Here is a 21,685-nt window from a genome sequence, read left to right on the forward strand (position 1 = left end):
CTAAAACAGTCCTTTCTATCTCCTTACTTCCATTCATCCAATAACTTTTGAAGAAATTAAGGTCAGTCACTTTATTTTTATTTTTCTTAACCTTGTCCCACATTTTTTTTTTAATTAAAATTATTAGGTGACATTGGTTAATAAAATCATATAGGTTTCAAGTGTACAATTCGATAATACAACATTTCTATATTGCACTATGTGTTCACCAAAGTTAAATTTCCTTCCTTCACCATATATGTGACCCCTTCACCCCTACCTACTCCCCACCTTCCCTCTGGTAATCACTAATCTGCTGTGTCCATTGAGTCTCTGTTTGTCATGTTTGTTTGTTGCTGTCAGTTTTATATTGCACATACAAGTGAAATCATATAGTTCTCAACTTTTTGTCTGACTTATTTCACTTAGCATGATAATCTCAGTATCCATCCATATTGTCACAAATGACAGAATTTCACCTTTTCTAATAGCTGAGTAATACCCTACTGTATACAGGTAACATACCTTCTTCATCCAACCATCTATTGTAGGGCATTTTGGTTGCTGCCATGTCCTGGACACCGTGAACAATGCTGCTCTATTAACATCAGGGTGCACATGTCTTTGCAGATAAATGTTTTCAAGTTTTTTGGGTAGACACCCGGAAGAGGGATTGCTGAGTCACATAGTAATTCTACTCTTAATATTCTGAGGAAATTCCATACTGTTTTCAACAATGGTTGTACCAATTTACATCCCACCAGCAGCGTAGGAGTTTCTTTTTCCCCACAACTTAACGCTTGTTACTTTTCCAGTTGATAATAGCCATTCTAATAGGTGTGAAGTGGTAGCTCATTTTGGTTTTGATTTGCATTTCCCTAATAGCTAGTAAAGTTGAGCATCTTTTCATATGTCTGTTGGCCATTTGTATGTCTTCTTAGGAGGTCCTCTGCCAATTTTTAATTGGACTTTTTTCATTGAGCTCCATAAGTTTTTGTATATTTTGGATATTAAGCCCTTACCAGAGGCATTGTTTACAAATATCTTCCCCCGTTCAGCTGATTACCTGTCTAGTTGATGGTTTTTTTGCTGTGCAGAAACTTTTCGATTTAATATAGTTCTATTCATTTATTTCTCCTTTTACTTCCCTTGCCTTTGAGCTCATATTCATGAAATTCTTTCTGAATACAAGGTCCATGAGTTTAGTGCCTATGCATCTTCTGTGTAATTTGTTTGGGGTCTTATATTCATGGCTTTGATCCATTTTGAATTAATTTTGGTGTATAGTTACAGATACCAATAATCTAGTTTCATTCTTTTACATGTGGCTTTCCAATTTTCCCAGCGCCATTTATGAAAGAGGCCTTCCTTTCTTCATTATGTTTTTGGCTCCTTTGTCAAAAATTACTTGCCCGTATATATGAGGCTTTATTTCTGGACTCTCAATTCTGTTCCATTGGTCCGTGTGTTTTTTTGCCAATACAATGTTGTTTTGATCACTGTTGCTTTGTAGTATAATTTGAAGTCGGGAAAAGTGATACCTCCAGCCTTGTTCTTTTTTCTCAGGATTGCTTTCGTTATTCAGGGTCTTTTGTGCTTCCATATAAATCTAATGATTTTTTGTTCTCTTTCCTTATAAAATGCCATTGGGATTTTGATGGAGACTGCATTAAATCTGTATAATGCTTTAGGTAATAAGGTCATTTTAACTATGTTGATTCTTCCAATCTAAGAACACAAAATATCTTTCCATTTCTTTGCATCTTCTTCAATTTCTTTTAATAATGTCTTACAGTTTTCATTGTATATGTCCTTCTCATGCTTCATCAGGTTTATTCCTAGGTATTTTATTCTTTTTGTTTTAATCACAAAAGGAATTTTTTTTTTTTACATTTTTTTCTGAAAATTCATTGTTAAAGAGTATAAGAACACCATGAGTTTTTACTAATTGATTTTGTATCCTGAAACATTACTGTATTTATTGTTTCTAGTAGTCTTTTCGTGGAGACTTTAGGGTTTTCTATATAGCAAATCATGTCATCTGCAAAAAGGGACAATTTGACTTTTTCATTCCCTATTTAGATGCCTTTTATTTCTCTTGCCAGATCACTCTAGCTAGGACTTTCAACACTATATTGAGTAATAGTGATAACAGACAGCCTTGTCTTGTTCCTGATCTTAAAGGAAAGGTTTTTAGTTTTTCACCATTAAGTATGATGTTAGCTGAAGGTATGTCATATTTGGCCTTTATTATGTTGAGGTACTTTCCTTCTATACCCATTTTTTTAAGTGTTTTAATCACAAATGTATGCTGTATCTTGTCAAATGCTTTTTCTGCATCTATAGATATATGATTTTTATCCTTTTGTTTATTTATTATGTGTTGTATCACATTTATCGATTTGCATACATTAAACCATCCATGTGTAAGGGCAGTCACTTCATAGAATATTACACAATCTGGATTTTTCAGATTGTGCTCAAGGTGCCCAACTTGTACTTTCATGCCCTGTGTTTCCTGTAAACAGGAACTCTAAGGACTGAATTCATGTTGCCAGAATATTCCATAGGTGAATATGATAATGTCAGACTGCATTCAGGTGAGCACATAATGCAGGTAGACCCAATATCAGTGAAACACTGACCACATGGAGAAAGAGGAGACCATCAGAGCATTCTACTCTAAAAGTAGTTTTCCAAATAAATAAATAAATAAAAATAAAAAAATAAAAGTAGTTTTCCTTTTACAATTAGAATTTGAGAGTGTTATTAAGGCATCCTGGGACTATTCTGTCCCCAATAATCTTTCACCTAATGATCCTTGCCTGAATTATTTCACTGAAGGACACAAAATAGTTATTTCTTATTCTAATTATCCCTTCTACATTTATTAGCTGGCACTGTTTTGTAAAAAAAGCACTTTCTCTCATCAACTGGGGATGAATTACAGTTCCTCCTTTTAAAAAGACGGGGAGATTCAATCTCTTTATAAATTTTCAGAATAATTTGATGTAAGAGTCTCTTCCGATGGTAGCGACTAGGGTTTTTTTTTTTCTTTTTTCTTTTTTTTAGTATCTGTATGGACTTGTTTTTATTTATTCAAGACTTATAATCAAGGTGAAAGGATTAAAAAATACAAAAAATACAAATTGGTAGTTACAAAATAGTCATGGGGATGTTAAATACAGCATAAGAAATATAGTCAATAATATTTTAATAGCGATGTCTGGTGCCAGGTGGGTACTAGACTTATTGGGGAGATCATTTTGTAAATTATATAAATGTCTAATCACTATGCTGGACACCTGATACTAATATAATATTGTATGTCAGCTGTAATTGAAAAATAAAAAATTTTTAAAAAGACTTATAATTAACTATTTCTTTTCGATGACTGAGTTGTCTCAAAGTTGGCCAGAGCAAGCCTCTTCAAAGAGGCTCCTGTCTTTCTGACATGCCCTCATACCCAGTGAGGGTTTCATTAAATTCTGGCACACGATGTATCTCTCTCTCTCTCTTTTTTTTTTTTTTTTAATGAATGTGGCTTTGCAATATCTGTATATTTTTTTGGTTTGTTTTTTAAATTTTATTTTATTATTAGTTTCAAGAATATAGTACATTGGTTAGACATTTATATAGTTTATAAAACGATCCCCTTAATTACTCTTCCTCTTCATTGGCTCTCCACTTAGCCAATCAATACATTAATGCTAACTGCATTCCCTATGCCATGCTCCCCATCTCCATGACCATTTATCAACTACTAATTTGTATTTCTTTAACCCTTCACCCCATTCTCCCAGCCTCCCAACTTCCCTCCCCACATATCTAACTCTTAAAAGTTAAAAAGTAACCTTAAATGGTCCTGTTCTATGAGTTCTCATATATATTTTTTTAATTACAGTTGACATTCAATATTAGTTTAAAGTATATAGCATAGTGGTCAGACATTTACATAACTTATAAAGTGATCTCCCTGATGTCTTGCACCCCCATCTGATGCCATATCTAATTATTGTGTTACTGACTATATTCCCCATGCTGTACTTTACATGCCTGCGACTATTCTATAAGTGCCAATTTGTACTTCTTAATCCCTTTGCCTTTTTAACCGAGCCCCCAAACCCTCTCCCATCTGGCAACCATCAGTTTGTTCTCTGTATCTATGAGTTTGTTTCCATTTTGTTTGTTAATTTGTTTTGATTTTTAGATTCCACATATAAGTGAAATTATATGGTACTTGTCTTTCTCTATTTGTCTTATTTCCCTTAGCATAATATCCTCTAGGTCCTTCCATGTTGTCGTAAATGGTAAGATTTCATTGTTTTTTATGGCCGAGTAATATTTTATTGTATATATGTACCACCTTTTCTTTATCCATTCATCTATCAATGGACACTTGGGTTGCTTCTATATCTTAGTTACTGTAAATAATGTAGCAAGGAATATAGGGATGCACAGACCTTTTCGAATTAGTGTTTTGGATTTCTCTGGATAAATAACAAAAAGCTGGGTCATAAGGTAGTTGTTTTTAATTTTTTGAAGAACCTCCATACTGTTTTCCACAGTAGCTGCACCAGTTTGCAATCCCACTAATAGTATACAAGGGTTCCCTTTTCTCCACATCCTTGCCAACACTTGTTTGTTGATTTATTGATAGCCATTCTGACAGGTATGAGGTAGTATCTCATCATGGTTTTAATTTGCATTTCTCTGATGATTAGTGACCTTCTACTGGCCATCTGTCCTCTATGGAGAAACGTCTACTTAGGTCCTCTGACTATTTTTTAATCTGATTTTTTTTGCTAAGTTATATGAGTTCTTTATATATTTTGGATATTAACCCCTAACCAGATATATCATTGGTGAATATCTTCTCCCATTCAACTGGTTGTTTTTTCATTTTGTTGACACTTTCCTTTGCTGGGCAACTTTTTAGTTTGATGTAGTCCCAATTGTTTATTATCCAAAAAAATATTAAGAGCCATGTCAGAGCATTTACTGCCTATGTTTTCTTCTAAAAGTTTTATGGTTTTGGGTCTTATATTTAAGTCTTTAATCCATTTTGAGTTTATTCTTGTATACGGTATAAGAAGCGGTCTACTTTCATTTTTTTGGTATGTATCTGTCCAATTTTTCCAACACCATTGACTGAAGAGACTGTTTTACCCTATTGTACATTTTTGCCTCCTTTGTCATAGATTAACTGACCATAGAGATCTGGGTTTATTTCTGGGTTCTTTATTCTGTTCCATTGATGTAGGTGTCTGTTTTTATGCCAGTACAATGCTGTTTTGATTACTCTAGCCTTGTAGTATAGTTTGACATCAGGTGATACGATACCTCCAACTTTGTTCTTTCTCAAGATTGTTTTGGCTATTCAGAGTCTTTTATATATAAATTTTAGGTTCCATATAAATTTTAGGATTTTTTTGTTCTAGTTCTGTGAAAAATGCCATTGATAGTTTGATAGGGATTGCACTGAGTCTACAGACTGCTTTGGGTAGTATGGATATTTTAATGATATTCATTCTTCCTATCCATGAGAACAGTGTAAGCTTCCATTTATTTCTGTCTTCTTCAATGTCTTATAACTTTCAAAGCAGTTTTTTTTAACCTCCTTGGTTAAATTAATTTCAAGGTATTTTATTTTATTTTTGGTAATTGTAAATGGGAGAGAGTTCTTATATTCTTCATGAGAATAAAAATGGTCTTCAAAATTTACTATTTTAAAAACGACAAACTGATAAACTTTTTCAAAAGAGTGTCCTAACTTGTGTCCTAATTTGTGAATAAGCATGATGAGCTTTCTTGTATAAAGCTCCTTCTTAGCAGGGGGCAATGACATCCTAGGCAACACGGCAACAAAATGAGATGCTGTGAGTCCCTAGGGTAATCACATATGCTTGTTTCAATCACTTCCTTATATATGATCTATCAGTTCTCTGGAAAGAAGCAGCCTAGAGAAACTCTGCTCATTAACCATTAGACTGAAGAACGACCTTGTATATTATTAGACTGCTATCAGGCACCTTTTAAGACAGATAAAATCCTGCCCTCTACAAAATTTAATGTGCATTGGAATCACCTGGAGGATCTCATAAACTAGGAATGGGGTAGAACCTAAGAGTCTGCAACTGAAACAAACTCCCAGGTGATGATGCCAATGCTGCTGGTCTGTTCCCCACACGCAGAGTAGCAAGAATTTACAGGGGTTCAAAAGCTCAGAGAAAATTTTTGCTCCAAGTTAGAGGTATGAGAATACACAGAAAATTACCACCCACTTCCAACCATATCTCAAGATTACCTATTCATATATGTGGCTACAAATAAAACATAATATAATTTACACGCATCTCTTCAAAGACTAGCATTACTTTGGGGTATAACTAGCAAAGACCCTCAAGACATAACAAAATAAAAGAGAATAAAGTGAGAATCCTAAAAAGACCAAGCGAACAGTAAAGAAATAAGATCCTAGTAGCTTCTTCCCTACTCAACTCTTAACAAAGTGTCTCAATCTGGCCATGTAAGTCATGAGAATTAGACTTACCTTGATAGCATTGGCTGTCACCTGAGGCACTTCGGCCATCCTCTGCAAATGCTTCAGCAACCCCTCTTCAGTGAGGTCATTCTCAGGCAGAAAATACTGATAGACATCATACTGCAACCTCCACCTAGAGTCCTGTCCTGTCCTGATGTCACATGGTGGAGGATCTGTGCCTCTAAATTCAACCAACAAAACTGAACATCAATCTCTTATTGTTCAAGTTTCATCTATAAAAAGGAACCAAAAGCTCGAAGTTCAAACTTCTAAAACAACGATTCCAACTTTGGCATTATGAAGAAAAATAACACAGACAGGCAGTATGGTTAATTAACCAGATGTTAATGTCAGTCAGGCCTAGAGTTAAATGCCAGCTTTGCTATTTATTAGCTGTGTGTAAGTAAGCAAGTCACTTAATCTCAATAACCCTTAAGGAAACTTTCTGTAATGTAAGAACTGCCCCTTCTTAATAAAATTGTTAAGATTAAATGACAAAGAACGTAAAGCACTCAGCACTGTGGATACACAAAGAGCATTCAAATGTTAATCAAATGTTAGTTATCATTACTATTAAAGTATAAACTAAGGCAGTTTTAATAAAATAATAAAATTCTTACAAAAAAAAGGGTGTTTCATGGCTCCAGAATGCTTTCCATATTTAAAACTTTTTACAGAAACTAGGACGTACTTCTATGGTCATAATAGAGACTCAACATCTGGCTCTTCTAAGAATGGAGAGGGACAGCATTAACTGTCATTTGACAGCTCCGGTATTAGTTACAATGTATGAATTACATTTATTCGAAAAAATAAACAACTCAATTTCACTAAAAAGAACGATGAGTTCTGAAAGAGTTCACTGAATCTACACAATAGCCAGTCATTAAGAGACAGACACACCTTTCATAGCCTAGGTTTGCTGGGGCAAATTTGATAGTTGTTTCAAAGAAATCATACGCCAGGTAAATGTTGGGATCAATATCTAAATCAAACTCCAAATTACAGCCTCCAGGGATAGGATCTGGATGAAAAAAATAAGGAAATTACTCAACAGTGAATTCTTACATATTCAAATTATACTCAGAAAACAGAACTCTATTCTTATGAGAACTTCCTATGTAGAAGTTAAATAAATACAGAGCTTCTAGTTTTATACTACCTCATGAATTGAAGTTAAAGAGCATTAAAGTTAACTGAGGTTAAGGACTCTGGAACAGGGGTCAACAAATCTTTTCTGTAAAGGGCCAGACAGTGACTATTTTAGGCTCGGCAGGCCTGATGGTCTCTGTGGCAACTACTCGATCCTGCCCCTCATGGCACAAGAGCAGCCACAGACAACACAAGCCAATGGGCATGGCTGCATTCTAATAATGACTTCATGTATAAAACAAGAAGAAAGCTGGATTTGGCTCACAGTCTATAGTTTGCCAAACTCTGCACTAGAACTGAAAAGGTCCAGAGACAGAGATTCTTAAGCTGGGATCCAAGAATGGGTTTCACGGGCTCCATGAACACCCTGCAATTACATGTTGAATGTGTGCATGTCCTAGGTAGAGAGGTTTTTATTAGATTATAGGGGTCTATGACAACACAAAAGAGCATAAGAACTCAAGGATGGAGGGAAAAACCACTGTCAAAGAGAGAAGGAGCTCCACAAGTAATGAAGGAAGAGGTGTACACTTTTCACATGCATTTCAACAGGGAGAAAGATATCATCCTAAATTCTAGAAGAGTCCTTGTGTATACATGTAGAGTAAAAGACCTCAAAAGACCCTCTAGACCATGTATCAGAATAGCATGTGAATGTTTAATTAAACACAAAATAAATCTGAGGTATTTCATTTACATTGATAATGGGCTAAAACAGATCTCTTTTCTTATTAGGAATCCTATTCATGACCTTTAAGCATGACAAACTTAAATTGGTCACTTAACATGAGCTCAACTCCATACTAAGAACTGTATATGGTGGACTCAAGTGGAGAGACTGAAATAAGACAGAACAAGGTAAATCAATTTAAAGATTTATAAGGTCTCGACTTCATACACTCATCCAATCATTCCCACATTTAGGTCTGAGTTTCCTTAAACTAAGGAATTCTGGTGGTTGACTTCCTCTGGCCAGATGTAGAATGGAGATTCCCACTGTACTCATGTGTGTCAACACTGTGTGGAATTTTTCTCAGAATTCCATGCTCTTCTTTCACCCTCTCCTTTCCCTACAATTATGAATATTTACCACATCTGAGAAAATATGTACTGTAACTGAAGCTCCATTGTTTATAATTTTTCTTTGTACACTATCCTCGATGGAAGCTTGAAGTCCATGGTTTTTGATCAGGCAATTTACCCTTTTGCTACAGATGACATTGTCATTTTCTATCTCTAGCCATTTTTTGGATTCTACACCCTTTACTAGCTACTGCTCCTTCTTTTCCTCATTATCACCAAACTTTGAGGACAGTCTAAATTTCCTCACCTGATCTTTATTCTTCTATCACTGTAATCTATTTTTTATCCCCATTGCACCGATAAAATGACTCTCATTAAAGGCCATCACTGACTCTTAACTGCGCTATCATATGAATACTTTGTCACTTCTCTTGACCTCTCTGGAATATTCTATTTACTATTCCTCACTTCAGGCAAAGCTTCCAGGTTCTTCTCTTAGGTCCCTGACTACTCTTGAGTCTTATGCTTATTCTTCAGTAGTTAGTAACTACCCAGAAACAGTGCCTGGCCCGTGGGAGGCACTATGAAAATATCTGCCATCACTACCCCACCCACCCCCCAAATCTCTATGTACATGACTGGACAATCGCACTCACTTCTGTGGCTTTTCAGTTAAATATCTAACCTCGTTTATCTTACAAGAACTTCCCATATAGAAGTTAAATAAATACAGAGCTTCTAGTTTTATACTACTTCATGAACTGAGGTTAAAGGGCATAAAGTTAACTCCAGGCCCTTATTTTACAACTCACTACTATGTATTTCCATCCAGGTGTCCTCTAAGCATCTTAGATTCATTGTGTCCCAAACAGAAGTCACCATCTACTCCATTTCAACCCCCTAAAACATCTAGCACCACAACAACCCTATCTCTATGCTTATTTTGCACCACTATTTCCCAGCTGCCTAAATGGGAACCCTATAGTCCCTCTTTTTATAATCTATAACCACTAGCCATTGTATCTTATCAATTTTACCTTCCAAATATCTCAAATCTAGCTCCTCTTCTCCATCTTGCCTCTCGTGGCCTCTGTTGCAGATCCTCATTTCTCACTCTGAGTTCTCAAAGGTATGCTGAGTCCTGACTCTGCTATGCCCTCACCAGCCTAGCCCCCACACTGCTTATAGAGTTAACTTTCTAAGAGATGAAATGCACCACATCATTCCTCTACTTAAAAACTCTCTATGCTTCCTCAAAACTGACCTAAGAATAAAATGTAAACCTCGAATTGTATATGAGGCCCTGACACTGGCTCCAGCCACACCATCTGCCATTGTCCAAATTCTCCATTTTTCTTCCATACCTTCCTCTGCCTAGAATAACTCACTAAAGTGGTCAGGACCGCATCTTGCCTTTTTGTTACCGCTTCTCTACAGGTTCCTTAAATGTTTTTTGAATGAATAAATGTATCCTCCTAGTCCCTACCCAGGCTTTAAGTCATCATGCTAACTCTCTAGCTCCCTTACTGTTAAAACCTTTCTGATTAAATATGTTGTACTTACAGTAAACACTTTTAATAGAATTACAGTTTTCTCTAAGTTTTCATGAACAGTCCCACATTATGGAGAGTAATAGGGAGTCAAAGACAGAAAGGTTACCTCTTTCTGAGTAGGAAAGTGGAATGGCCACATTTTGGACAGGCTCAGCATCTAAAGTCTCCAAGTACCAAGAGCACATACTCTGCTCTGGTCTAAGAATGAAAACCAGTCCTTTGTCAGTGCCTGTTCCTGAGGTACTGGGAAGGAGAATCTACAATAAAGGAAGGAAAGAGTCATCATGCATAGGGAATTAAGCAAAATATTTAAATTCCAGACTAGATCTAGTTTGCATGTCCTATTCCAAATCTTCTCAAACAAACAAAAAGAATAAAAACAGACCTTCCTTAGATAATTAACCTCTGTGTGTACAGTCCCATGTATACACATGGAAGAACTATTTTAAAATATAGGATCTTTGATCAGAAATAGTAGATGCCCGGTAAAATTCCTAAGCTTTCAATCCCCCAAATTAAAATTTACTATGTCAAGTAAAGTACTAAGACTACTGTCAATTGATGAAACTAAAAAATTTTGTAATGAGTTTGATGTCCTTTATTCAAGGGAAAATAATCCAGGATTGGGAGAAAACAGTGCCTCACAAACAGTAGAGCACTCTTCCCAAAGAATATGGGGCAAGAATGAGTTTCAGAAAGCATGAGAAGGAGGAATGCAGAAACAGGGCATGATGGGCTAAGAGGTTGGGGAATTCCTTGCCAGACTAGCAGGTCCTATTTTTAGGGTAAGGTAATCTAGCTAAAACTGAGTTGGAGGATTGAGATTAGAATACGTTAGGTTTCATTGACAGGTTTTTCCCATAAGTGCAAACTGACTTGCCAGGTGACTTTCCCGTAAGTTCCAGATGGGTTTCAATTTGACAAGCATAAGGGAGAATGGCTTAAACACTAACCAAAGAACTATAGGGTCAACAGTTTCAAAGAACCAACTGCCATGATGACCCAAAACATCCAAAGTAACACATTTCATCAGGAAGGGCAGAGGAAACAAACGATTCTCTTCACATAGACCACTCACTTCTAGAGCTACAGGAAGTTCTAGTTATCATCTTCTCAGTTGTATAGACACAGTAAGAACTAAAGGCAGCTCAAAGAAAGGAACATTATTACAATTAAAGACAACTAAGATCCTTTATGCATGAAAATTGAGGCCTAAGATGCTGTTAGTCCAGGCCACTTTTGTCACATTACTTATGTCAACATCCCTTTATCCAAGCTGTTCCTCAGAGGTAAAAACAAGCATTAGAACTATTCTGTTGAGCTTTTGTGAGAATTAATTACATGGAACACCAGACACAGGGGTTCCTAACTAGGAGCCCCGAAGGCCCAATGAATTTCCAGAGGTCTCCATGAAATCATACAGATGTATCCTTACATTTTGCCAGGTAGAGAGTCCAAAGATTTCGGCAGACTCAATCAAAGTCTATGGCCCTAGGAGCTAAGGACCATTAGCTAACACATGGTAAACATGCAATAAATATAAATACTTTTTATCTCCATCCTTTCTCCTCCTTCAAATGTTGTTTATGCTGCTATTAAGAAGGAAATTATGTATATGCTATTTTACTATGTCTCTTATGTAAGGGCCTGAATAGAAAGTTTCATTTTGAATATAGTGCCAGGAAAAAGCTTGGCTGAGTAATTAAGTAATTGGCATGTTTCTTCCTAAGAATGTTATGAAATTTAACATGCTTTGATTTCTCTTCTGGCTGCCAAGAACTAAAGCAAAATCAATGTATGGGTCATAGACACTTATCTCTTGCAATTAATGATGTATTCCTTCCTCTTTTCCTTGATCAAACTCTTCCATTTCTAGCCTATTAAACAAAACCTCCATGAATAAAAAAAACTTAGTTTGAAAGATAATATGACCAATACCTATAAAATATATATGAATTAAACTAAGAGATCTTTGTCTAGTAAATTCCAGATAGTTTTAGGACAAATAAAAAGAAGCACAACATCATAGTGAAATTTATTTATTAGTCTAAGGAGTTATATATAAATATAAATAGATTTATAAAGGTTAACATAAATGACAAGTCTTCAATAGCTTAGGCTAATCCAGGGCATTTCAAAAACTTCCCAAACTTGAGGTTGAAGTTAAGAGGTTTCCTGATGATTTCTGTAATAGAGTCCTAAATGCTGCTGAAAGTCCACCACTGGGCTGGATGAACTCAGCGTAAGGATTCTTTTGTTTCCATGAGACTCTAAAGAATAAAGTTGATCTTATAGGATCTTAGTAAATTTACAGGTCCTCAGAAAACTTCAACACTAAATGGCTGAACAAAAATGGAAACCCATTAAAATGTATTCTCAGGTAAAAATCATTAAGAACCCAGCAGAATAAGAAAAAGTGGTAAATCATGAGGAAAGCTTTAACTACTGACAGAAAACATATGGCACAGGTCACCCTCCCCCGAGTCAGCACTTTATCACCTCCTACTTAAGTCAGAGGTCACCACACTCAAGAAAGGCCTGAGATACTTACCTCTTAGCCAGTCTAAATCACTAATTTGACAGGACCCAATCTTGATTTTTTAAAAAAATTTAAGACAAAAAGTTAACAAAGAGTCATCACACTCTAATGCTTACACTAAATACAAAACTCTAAAATATGAAAAGTTTTTACGGAAATAATTCTTTGTACTTACATTAGAAAAAGAAATTGTTGTATTCTGATGCTGTGAGTGTATTTGGAAAATAAGAAAAGTCACATTGCTGGAAATATGCCGCAAAATAGCTTCCTCTGGAAAGGGCCTGTTGAGCTCCAAGTATCTAAATTTCCCCACAGAAAATTCAATAATACCTACAACGGGAGAAACATTTTATTATAACATTTGTACCTCTAATATCAATTTGTAGAAATCACATAAAATCACATACACATACTACTAATTTAATCCTCAGAAAGAAAAACCCATTGAGTAAATATTACTACCCTCATTTCACTGATGAGGACAATTAAGCTTAAAGAGGTAAAGTCACCCAAGGTGACTGACTAGTAAGTGATGGAACTAAGAACTAAAATGAAGGAAGGTATGTCAAAACATAATGAACAATGCTTAAAGAGCTGAGGACAGTCAAGGTGCCCATTTTAAAAATGGAATTGTCTGTCTTTATTTACTTTTAGAAGTTCTCAATACATCATTGATACAAGTGTTCTGTCAGATATGTGTTACAAAAATTTTCTCTCACTCTTGTCTGTCTTTTTCACACTTGTTAATTCTAGATTAACAGAAGTTTTAATTTCAATGTAGTCAAATTTTTCCTTTATAATTTTAAAGAAATCTTTGCCAACACACTCCAAGAACATGAAGATACATTCCCCATATTAACTTCTAGAACTGTTTTACTTTTCATATTTAAGGCTAAAATCAACCTGAAACTGATTTTTATATGTGATATGAGGCAGAGGGACTCAAGGTTCATTTTTCCATATATATATATATATCCAGTTGATATAACAACCTTTATTGAAAATACAGTTTCCCTATTGCTCTGCAATTCCACCTTTCGCTAAAGCAAGTGACCATAATATGTGAGGATTTGTTTATGGACTCTTGTGTTCCACTGGTCTGTCTATGCAAATGCCAAAATTACGCTGTCTTAATTTCTGCCCCAAATTTGTTCTTCCTCTTCAAGACTGTTTTGACTATTTTTAGCCCTTTTTAACTTCCACATAAATTTCAGAAAGCAGCCTGTCAATTTCCACAAAAAAAGTCTGCTGAGATTTTGACAGGGATGGCACTGAATGTATTAATTTAGAGAAAAATGATAACTTTATAACAGAATTTTCTAATCTACAAATCTTGAGATATCTATTTACTGTTTCTCAATTTATCTCAAGAACACTATAGTTTTCTCTGTAGTGGACTTTACATATCCCATTATAATTATCCCTAAATATTTAATGCTTCTTGATACTATTGTAAATTTACTTTTTCTTTTAAATTTCAATTTCTATTCTCTCTTCACAAATTTTTTTTTTTAAAGTTCTCCAGGTGATTTTAATGTTCAGCTAGGTTTGAGAACTCCTAACTCAATGTTTGATGAAGTAAGGAAGAGTAAATATATTTTTTCCTATTCTTAGTTATCTTTAACCTAACTTCTATGTAAAAATCCTTTAGCAGTCCCACAGCCTCAGCAGTCCCACAGCCATTTCACAATTTTTATAGAAGACTGCATATTAACAAAACTGGTTATAGTTTGACTCCTGGCTTTGCAGGGCTTTGTCATATTTGACATTCCAAAGCCTACCTAGCACAGTAGTAGTTACTTAGTTGGCACAAAGTAAATGCGTAGTGAATGATAGCTGAATTTTGTTACCTCAAGCAAGTAATTTATTTCCTCTGTTTCAGTTTCCTCACAGTAAAATGGAGGTAATTATGCTACATAAGTCACTTGGCTGCTGAAAGTATCAAGCAAATGGGGAAATTTTTGTAAACTGTTCAATACCACACAATATAGTATCATTATTAACTTCCACTACCTTTCCAATGTTTGAGAGACTCATTTTCTTTAAAAAAAAAAAAAAAAAAAAAGTCAGGCATTCAGTATGGTCCTTCAAATAAACTAGTGGAAGAAGAGGACTAACAGGTATAAATGCCCAGCACATCCATCATAAGCATCAGGCTGAGGAGACTTCCATAGAGTGACAAGGAAAAATACTGAAGGTCAAGACAACTTTAACCGTACAGCCTAGCAAATTCTGCATTTAATTCTACTCATAAAAACAGACATTGCAAATGAAGACACGTATCCAAAATATATCATGAAGAAGTTAACAAGCACGTCACCTCTTAGCCACCTGGAAAAAGATTCATCAGAAACATTTAGGAGGTCTACAGCCATGCCACCCTGAACAAGCTCAATCCCGTCTGATCTCAGAAGCTAAGCAGGGTCAGGCCTGGTTAGTACTTGGATGGGAGACCACCTAGGAAGACTAGATGCTGTAGACGTAAAAATAAAAAATAAGGGATTGTAAGCTGACAAGGTCCTTGCAATCTGTGAGATCAACCAAGGGTTGCTTCGCCTAAAAAAAATAAAATAATAAAATAAAATAAAAAATTAAGAAACATTTAGGAGGCATAATTAGATATTATTACTTTGGGAGTGAGAGGGAAACAGCCCATCAAACAGCCCAGAGCAAATGGCTAATATAAAGATAGAGCACTTACGCTGGAGCACTCTTCTGAAAAGTAGTGCCTCCACTTTTTCTACCAAAAGTATTTTTTGCCACCTGACCCATACCAGGAGATTCTTGTTTTTCATATCTTTCCTCCATTCCTACCCAGGGTCACTCTTTCCTTCCAATAATTCCATTCTAAAGAGAGCTGCCCCATGCTAATCTTTTCCTTTTCTTTCCCAATCAAATCCTAAACTTGCAACCTTAAAATTTCCAACTCTTCCTTTTTACTATTTTACTAAAATTTACCTCCATTGTTTGTGCTCTAATGCAAAAACCAAATTCTAGGAGAGATCTGTGAAAGCTGAATCTTTATAATTCTCTTCAGATGGAATATTAAAAACAAAAACAGTTTATTAAGATACTTGAGCTGGTTAGCATTCAACGGCCCCTCCCAATTTCTCATTTATATCTTATAAATTTTCATTAGCCCAAAAGCTAAAACACAAAAATGTACATACCTTTCACATACTTTTGAGAAAGGCCACTTGTAACTATGCAATGACCTGCTACCTCACTTATCCTAACTATACAATAATAAATTATATATAATAATAATCAACAGCACAAATATTAGAAGGCTCAAATGACATTCTACTCAACTCCAATTACTACCTAATTCCATGCAAGTTACTGGATACGAAACTGAAACAATAATGAAAGTGTTAAAGGCAGCAGAGAACTGAGACTTCAAGATAAGGGAAAACTGTTTAAATGTATGATGCACCTCTTGTGGCCCACTAGTCACAGAAAGCACCTTCCTCAGACATTCTAGGAATTCTATCTGCCACTTCAAAGATTCATTTGGCTTTCAAGCCATTACTCAAGTTGTGAGAGTTAGCTCCTGCTAAAGTTGAGTAAATCCTCCTAAATCACAGCAGTTGCCCAATTTCTTCAGTTAAATTGTCCTTTTGCACAGAGCAACAATATTAACGCAAGGCAAAAAGAGTAGCATGGGAAGAGAAATACCAGTGCTGAAATCACAAGGCAGAAATAGTGTCTGAAAAATATGAATCTCTCAATTTATTACTCAGATTCAACTTAAGTATAAAAATTTCTAGACAGTATTAAATACTAAAGCACAGAACCAGAAATGAAAAGTTCTGGGTCACAGCCCTCCTGACGCAGGGGCTAGCTGGATTAACTACAAACTCAATCTCTCAAATTCCTCACCTGTTAAAATGGAGTAGTATTTCTTCTACCTCTGTCATAAAACTGTTTCAAGAAATGAGAATTCACAGAAGAATTAAGTGTAAAGCACCATACTAAATAAAATATTCTTGTTAGGAGACACTCTGTTAAAGTTGAAAGACCATGAAATTTGCAGCAAGACACAATTGGGTTCTTGTGCCTCTATTGGCTGTTTGCTTGTGCATTGTGCATCGTCTTGGACTTAGCTTCATCTTCTGCCAAGTAAGGATTGTAATTATTTCATAGGGTTGTGAGGATTAAATAACACTGCCATGAAAAGCGCCTGGCACACTTTGCAATCAGTGAATGTTAGTGCCCTATATTAAAAAGGGTATTTTTCCTGTAAAAGTATAACTGCCCCTTTCAGCTCTGGCCCTAAGTCCTATGCAAAGATTTTAAGATTCAGTTTGCACAAGAGCTTTTCAAAAATAAGCATTTAGGAACACAATCATGTTATTCAGAAAATCTTGTTTCAGAACTGCAACTAGTCTCTTCAGCTCAAAACAGAATTAAGAATGTGCTTAACCTCACGGAAAAAGCACATGATTATCAGCTGGGCACAATTACTGCTTTTTACATTTATATATTAAAAAACCACGAACTACTGCTAAAACCCATTCACCAAATACATGACCTACAATCCAAAGTCCCATTCTGAGTTCACTGTTCCTCAAAAACTCTGTTGAGCTTACCAATTTGAAAAGCACTAGATTTTGGAATGCAAAAACCTGCTGCAGCCTGGAGGGCCATCAATCTTAAAGCCCTCGGTTCTGCACCAAGCTTTACTGTCCAAAGGCTCAGATAGGCCACTTGGGCGCAAAGAGTTGCTTTAGCATGTTAAATTAAACCCATAAACATGGCTGCTCCCTGAGGGAGATAATAACGTGTCTGAACAAGGTGTTACAAATCTCTTCTCATATGACCAGCCTAAATTAGGTTGGCAGTAAGGCTTTCTCAGCAAAGGGAGTTTCTTTCTGCAGGAAACGACCCAGATCCATTCCTGCAGGTTCTGAACTCACCATCTCTTCTGCTGGGTGGGCAGACCCCGGCGTGGATTCTGACCTTACAAGAAATGCAAAAGCAACGTGGGCTGCAGACGTGAGGCGCCCCCAACCTTACCCACGCTGGAGTTCCCGACGGTCTCCGCTCCACCAGCCACCCCGGGTTGCGTCGCCAGCACCGCCAGCGCCAGCAGCCGAAGGAGCCCCATAGCAGCCCGTGCCCGTCGGAGCAAACGCCAGGGTCGCAAGGGGGCGCGCACCGGGCCACGCAGCCTCGCTCTCGCTACCCCGGGTCGCTCGCGCCCGGCGCCATCGCCCTCCAGGTGCTCGCGCCCGGCGCCGTCGTCGGCCAGGTGCTCGCGCCCGGCGCCGTCGTCGGCCAGGTGCTCGCGCCCGCCGTCATCGCCCGCCAGGTGCACACGCCGCACACCTGCCAGGTCCGCAGTGCAGACGTACAACCTCGGCCACACTCCCACAGAGGTTTCCCTTCCTGGCAATTATCTCTCGCTGCTCTCCACAGCGCCTCCGCCCCGCCCCTTTTACGACACCGCTGCGTACGCCCCGGCGGCGCGCGCCCCCCTTTGGCGCACGGCGGGCTGTCAGACGCGGCGCTCCCAGGGCCCCGCGCGGGAACTAGAAGAGACCCCGGAAAGTTCTGTGGTGTAATATGTACTTCTCCCTTTTATACTTTTCGCGTTTACGAAAAACACCGTTAAAGCAAAAATAACTCTCTTGCGGCCTAACGTCTCCACGCTCTTGTTCCCAAGTTTAACGGTCCATTGCAAAAAGAAATAAAGGAATCTGGTACTCAAAACGCAAGAACAATTGATCGTTTTCCCCGTAGCAATTGCCTTAGCTGCGCAGGCTAAAGTTAGTATCAAAATGCGGGGATAATGCTGTTTCTGTGGTGATTATTACGCTGGTGATGAGTACATTTGAAAGTAAGTTTCGTTTTCCCTAAGCAAAATATCCTCGAAGACTCAAAACCTTTATCTGAACTTCCTCTCTCAAATGTCATACCTGAGTGCTGTTTAAAGGACAGATGGCTCATGAGATGACTGTAGAATTAGATTTATAGACTAAAAACTATTTGGAGAAGATTGCCTTGCTTTCCTTTTCCTGCTCTTTAAATTTTTTATTTATATATCTGAATGAACAACTATCTTGAAAATTCATACAGTATTCGATTAATCCACAACTATACTAAAAATTATAGCAATCACCACGTTAACAGTAACAATTCTTCCTGTTCTTCCTCTGCCTGATCCAAATTTTCACATGTTTGGTAGCATTGTCTATTCCTATGATGTTTATTCGCTCTCCCACATGCACTCATTCCTGTAGCTCTTAGTAGATGAAATCCCAGGAAGATAGAAGCAATTATGATAAGGGTAGCATTTGAATCATGATGGATTATTAAATAAATTGTATTATAATTTATATTTGTTATATTTATAATTGTATTATAATTGGAGTGGGAAGAATAGAACTCTACCCCACACTGTCAAAAAGAAATCCCAAAGTAGTAAATAAAACTATAAGCTAGAAAAATTATGTTTTAAAAAAAATCTCAGAATGGTTCTTTTTTTAATTTTAAGAGTTTATTTGAGCAAAAATCAATTAGAATCTGGTAGTACCAAACCAGAAATGGTCAGAAGGGCTCAGGAGAGGAACTTTCTAAACAAACAAACAAACAAAAACAACCACAAAAACTAAAGAAACTATAAAAGAAAAGGTTGATAAGTCTGGCTACTTAAAAATTTAAATTTTATGAAGGTCGAAAAAAACCCTAAAAATATTAAAAGTCAAACTGATGACAAAAAATAAAAATTAGCAAAAGATATGAATAGGGAATTTCATACACACACACACACACACACACACACACACACAGAAAGAAATATAAACGGCTGAGAAAACATTTAAAAAGTTAAAACTCACTAGTAACAAAAAATCTAATTAAACTAAACTGTAAATGTTTTAAAAGAATAAGAACGTTCAGCGTGGATGAAAGAGCTGAGTAGACATTCTAAGATAGGACTAGTGTGAGTGTAACTTGAAATTTATAGCAATCTGTATCAAATATCTTAAAAATATTCATAGCTTTAGTATGATAATCCACTTTTATATTTAAGTATGTAAGCATGTGTAAAAATTACATATATATGGTGACAGAAAGAAATCTAACTATGGGCGGTTAACACAACACAATATATATATGACATACTGTTGAATTGTACACTTGAAACTTACTGGATTTTGCTGATAAATGTCATTCCAATAATTTTTAATAAAAAATAAAAAGTTAGATATATGTATAAAAATTAGTGTACAAAACTGGTCAAGGTGTTATTTACAATAGTCAAGTAACTAAAACAGCCTAAATGCCCAATAAAATAATTAAATAACCTGTGATGTATGTATATAATAGAGTACTGTGTAGCCCTTCGAAAATTCTGTTTTAATGGCGATTGATTGTAAAAGGTTTATGAAAAGGCGAGTTATGAAGCAATAAATATATATATAGTATAAGCCTTATTTTGTTTTCTTTTAAATATGCATCCATGGTTATATTCATAGAAAGGTCAAAAAAAGTATATATCAAAATATTTAAAATTGTAAAGGTGACTAGATTAAGAATGATTTTCTCTGCAAATTTCTGTACTTTGTAAAAAAAACTACTTTGAACGTATTGCTTTTAAATAAGAAAATATAATTTTTGAGAAGCTATGTATAGTTTTAAAGGTGTTCTTATAAAAGCATTCAGGAGGACAGTCCGTCTTCCCGAGTATGACACATAATGCTTTTCATGATGTAGCTTCTGTCCACCTGTCTAGGTTCTTGCTGCAACTAAATTCAAATTTCTATTCTGGCCACACTAAATTAATTTCAGTTTTCTGAACTAACTTCATTTTCTCCCCTCCATACTTTTGCAATGCAGTTCCCTGTGCCTGCAGAATACAGTGGATGGCAGATGTGTCAGTAATAAGGTCTCATTACTTTGGCTCTGAAATACTGTGACAGCTTGAGAGAATGATTGGCTGTGGTTCCTTGCTCATGAAAGAGTTCCAGTGGAGATCTAAGAAGCAAACAGGCTCAGCAGCTTTGCAGATGATTTTGTTATTCCTATGAATCGAAAGAAAATACAAAAACTGACAAGATTCCCCAATCCAATATATAGATAACTAGAGCTTTAAAGTCTGCTTAAGGTTTAGAAAAGGAAAGAAGGGAAGGAAGGAAGGAAGGAAGGAAGGAAGGAAGGAAGGAAAGAAGGGAGGTAAGGAGGAGGGAGGGAGGGAGGTAAGGAGGGAGGGAGAGAGGGAGGCAGGCAAGCAACCTATCCTATGTATTTAATTAAACTCAAGACACCTTGGATGGAGACGAGAGCAGGGACCCAAGGAAAAAAGCAGGAAAAGACCTCTGTGAAACTTGCCCATTTAGCCTATCCCACTCTAATGTCACCTTCACTCTGTATTTTTTAACTCATGTTCTCCTTTGTGGGTAGCAACTTACATTACTTCGACTGTGTTTATTAAATTCAGTAAATGTTTAGCAGCTACTATATGGAAATCATGCTAGGAAATTCATTCATTCAGTCCATAAATCTTCATTCAGTGTGTCTATGTGCCAGGCTAACTGCTTGGTGCTAGGTATTGGAAATATGTAAACAAAATGTTTCCTGCCTCCAGATAGCTCATAGTGGTGAGTGAATTAGAGTAATGTGTGAATGATTACACCTCAGTATTCTAAGTACAGTAATAGAAGTATAAGGAGCAATTGTGGTAAAGATTGGGAACAATGAACTAGAGTTTCAGGAAAGGTTTTATATAGAAATAGCTATTTAAAATAGAGTTTGAAAGCTGAGTGACTGATCAACAAAGGAGCAAAACAGAGGTATGGATGGAAATATGAGCATCTGATACGAGGAAGAGAGAATTATATGTGTCATCTATGGTGTGCACAGAAGTGTGAAACGGAAGAGCACATTTAGGTA

General features: G+C 36.4%; 1 protein-coding gene and 1 pseudogene across 2 annotated transcripts in view; one reads left to right on the top strand and one right to left on the bottom strand.

Moving 5' to 3' along the window:
- Positions 1 to 18,227, bottom strand: part of TM7SF3 (transmembrane 7 superfamily member 3) — a 30,179-nt gene extending 11,952 nt beyond the window's left edge. The window contains exons 1-5 of one of the 2 annotated variants that reach the window (XM_011363085.2): positions 17,810 to 18,227; positions 12,966 to 13,120; positions 10,358 to 10,508; positions 7,427 to 7,547; positions 6,533 to 6,704 (exon numbers count right to left, since the gene is read on the bottom strand). In XM_011363085.2, coding sequence (XP_011361387.1) covers positions 6,533 to 6,704; positions 7,427 to 7,547; positions 10,358 to 10,508; positions 12,966 to 13,120; positions 17,810 to 17,900 — 690 coding nt within the window. In that variant the 5' untranslated portion in view covers positions 17,901 to 18,227. Of the gene's footprint in view, positions 1 to 6,532; positions 6,705 to 7,426; positions 7,548 to 10,357; positions 10,509 to 12,965; positions 13,121 to 15,110; positions 15,191 to 17,809 lie in introns of those variants that run through there. The other variant, XM_011363086.2, reaches the window with a different exon arrangement.
- LOC111741883 lies at positions 15,154 to 15,272 on the top strand (annotated as a pseudogene).
- Positions 18,228 to 21,685: the final 3,458 nt, after the last annotated feature.

Source organism: Pteropus vampyrus, unplaced genomic scaffold, assembly GCF_000151845.1.
Source record: "Pteropus vampyrus isolate Shadow unplaced genomic scaffold, Pvam_2.0 Scaffold82, whole genome shotgun sequence".
NCBI lineage: Eukaryota > Metazoa > Chordata > Mammalia > Chiroptera > Pteropodidae > Pteropus > Pteropus vampyrus.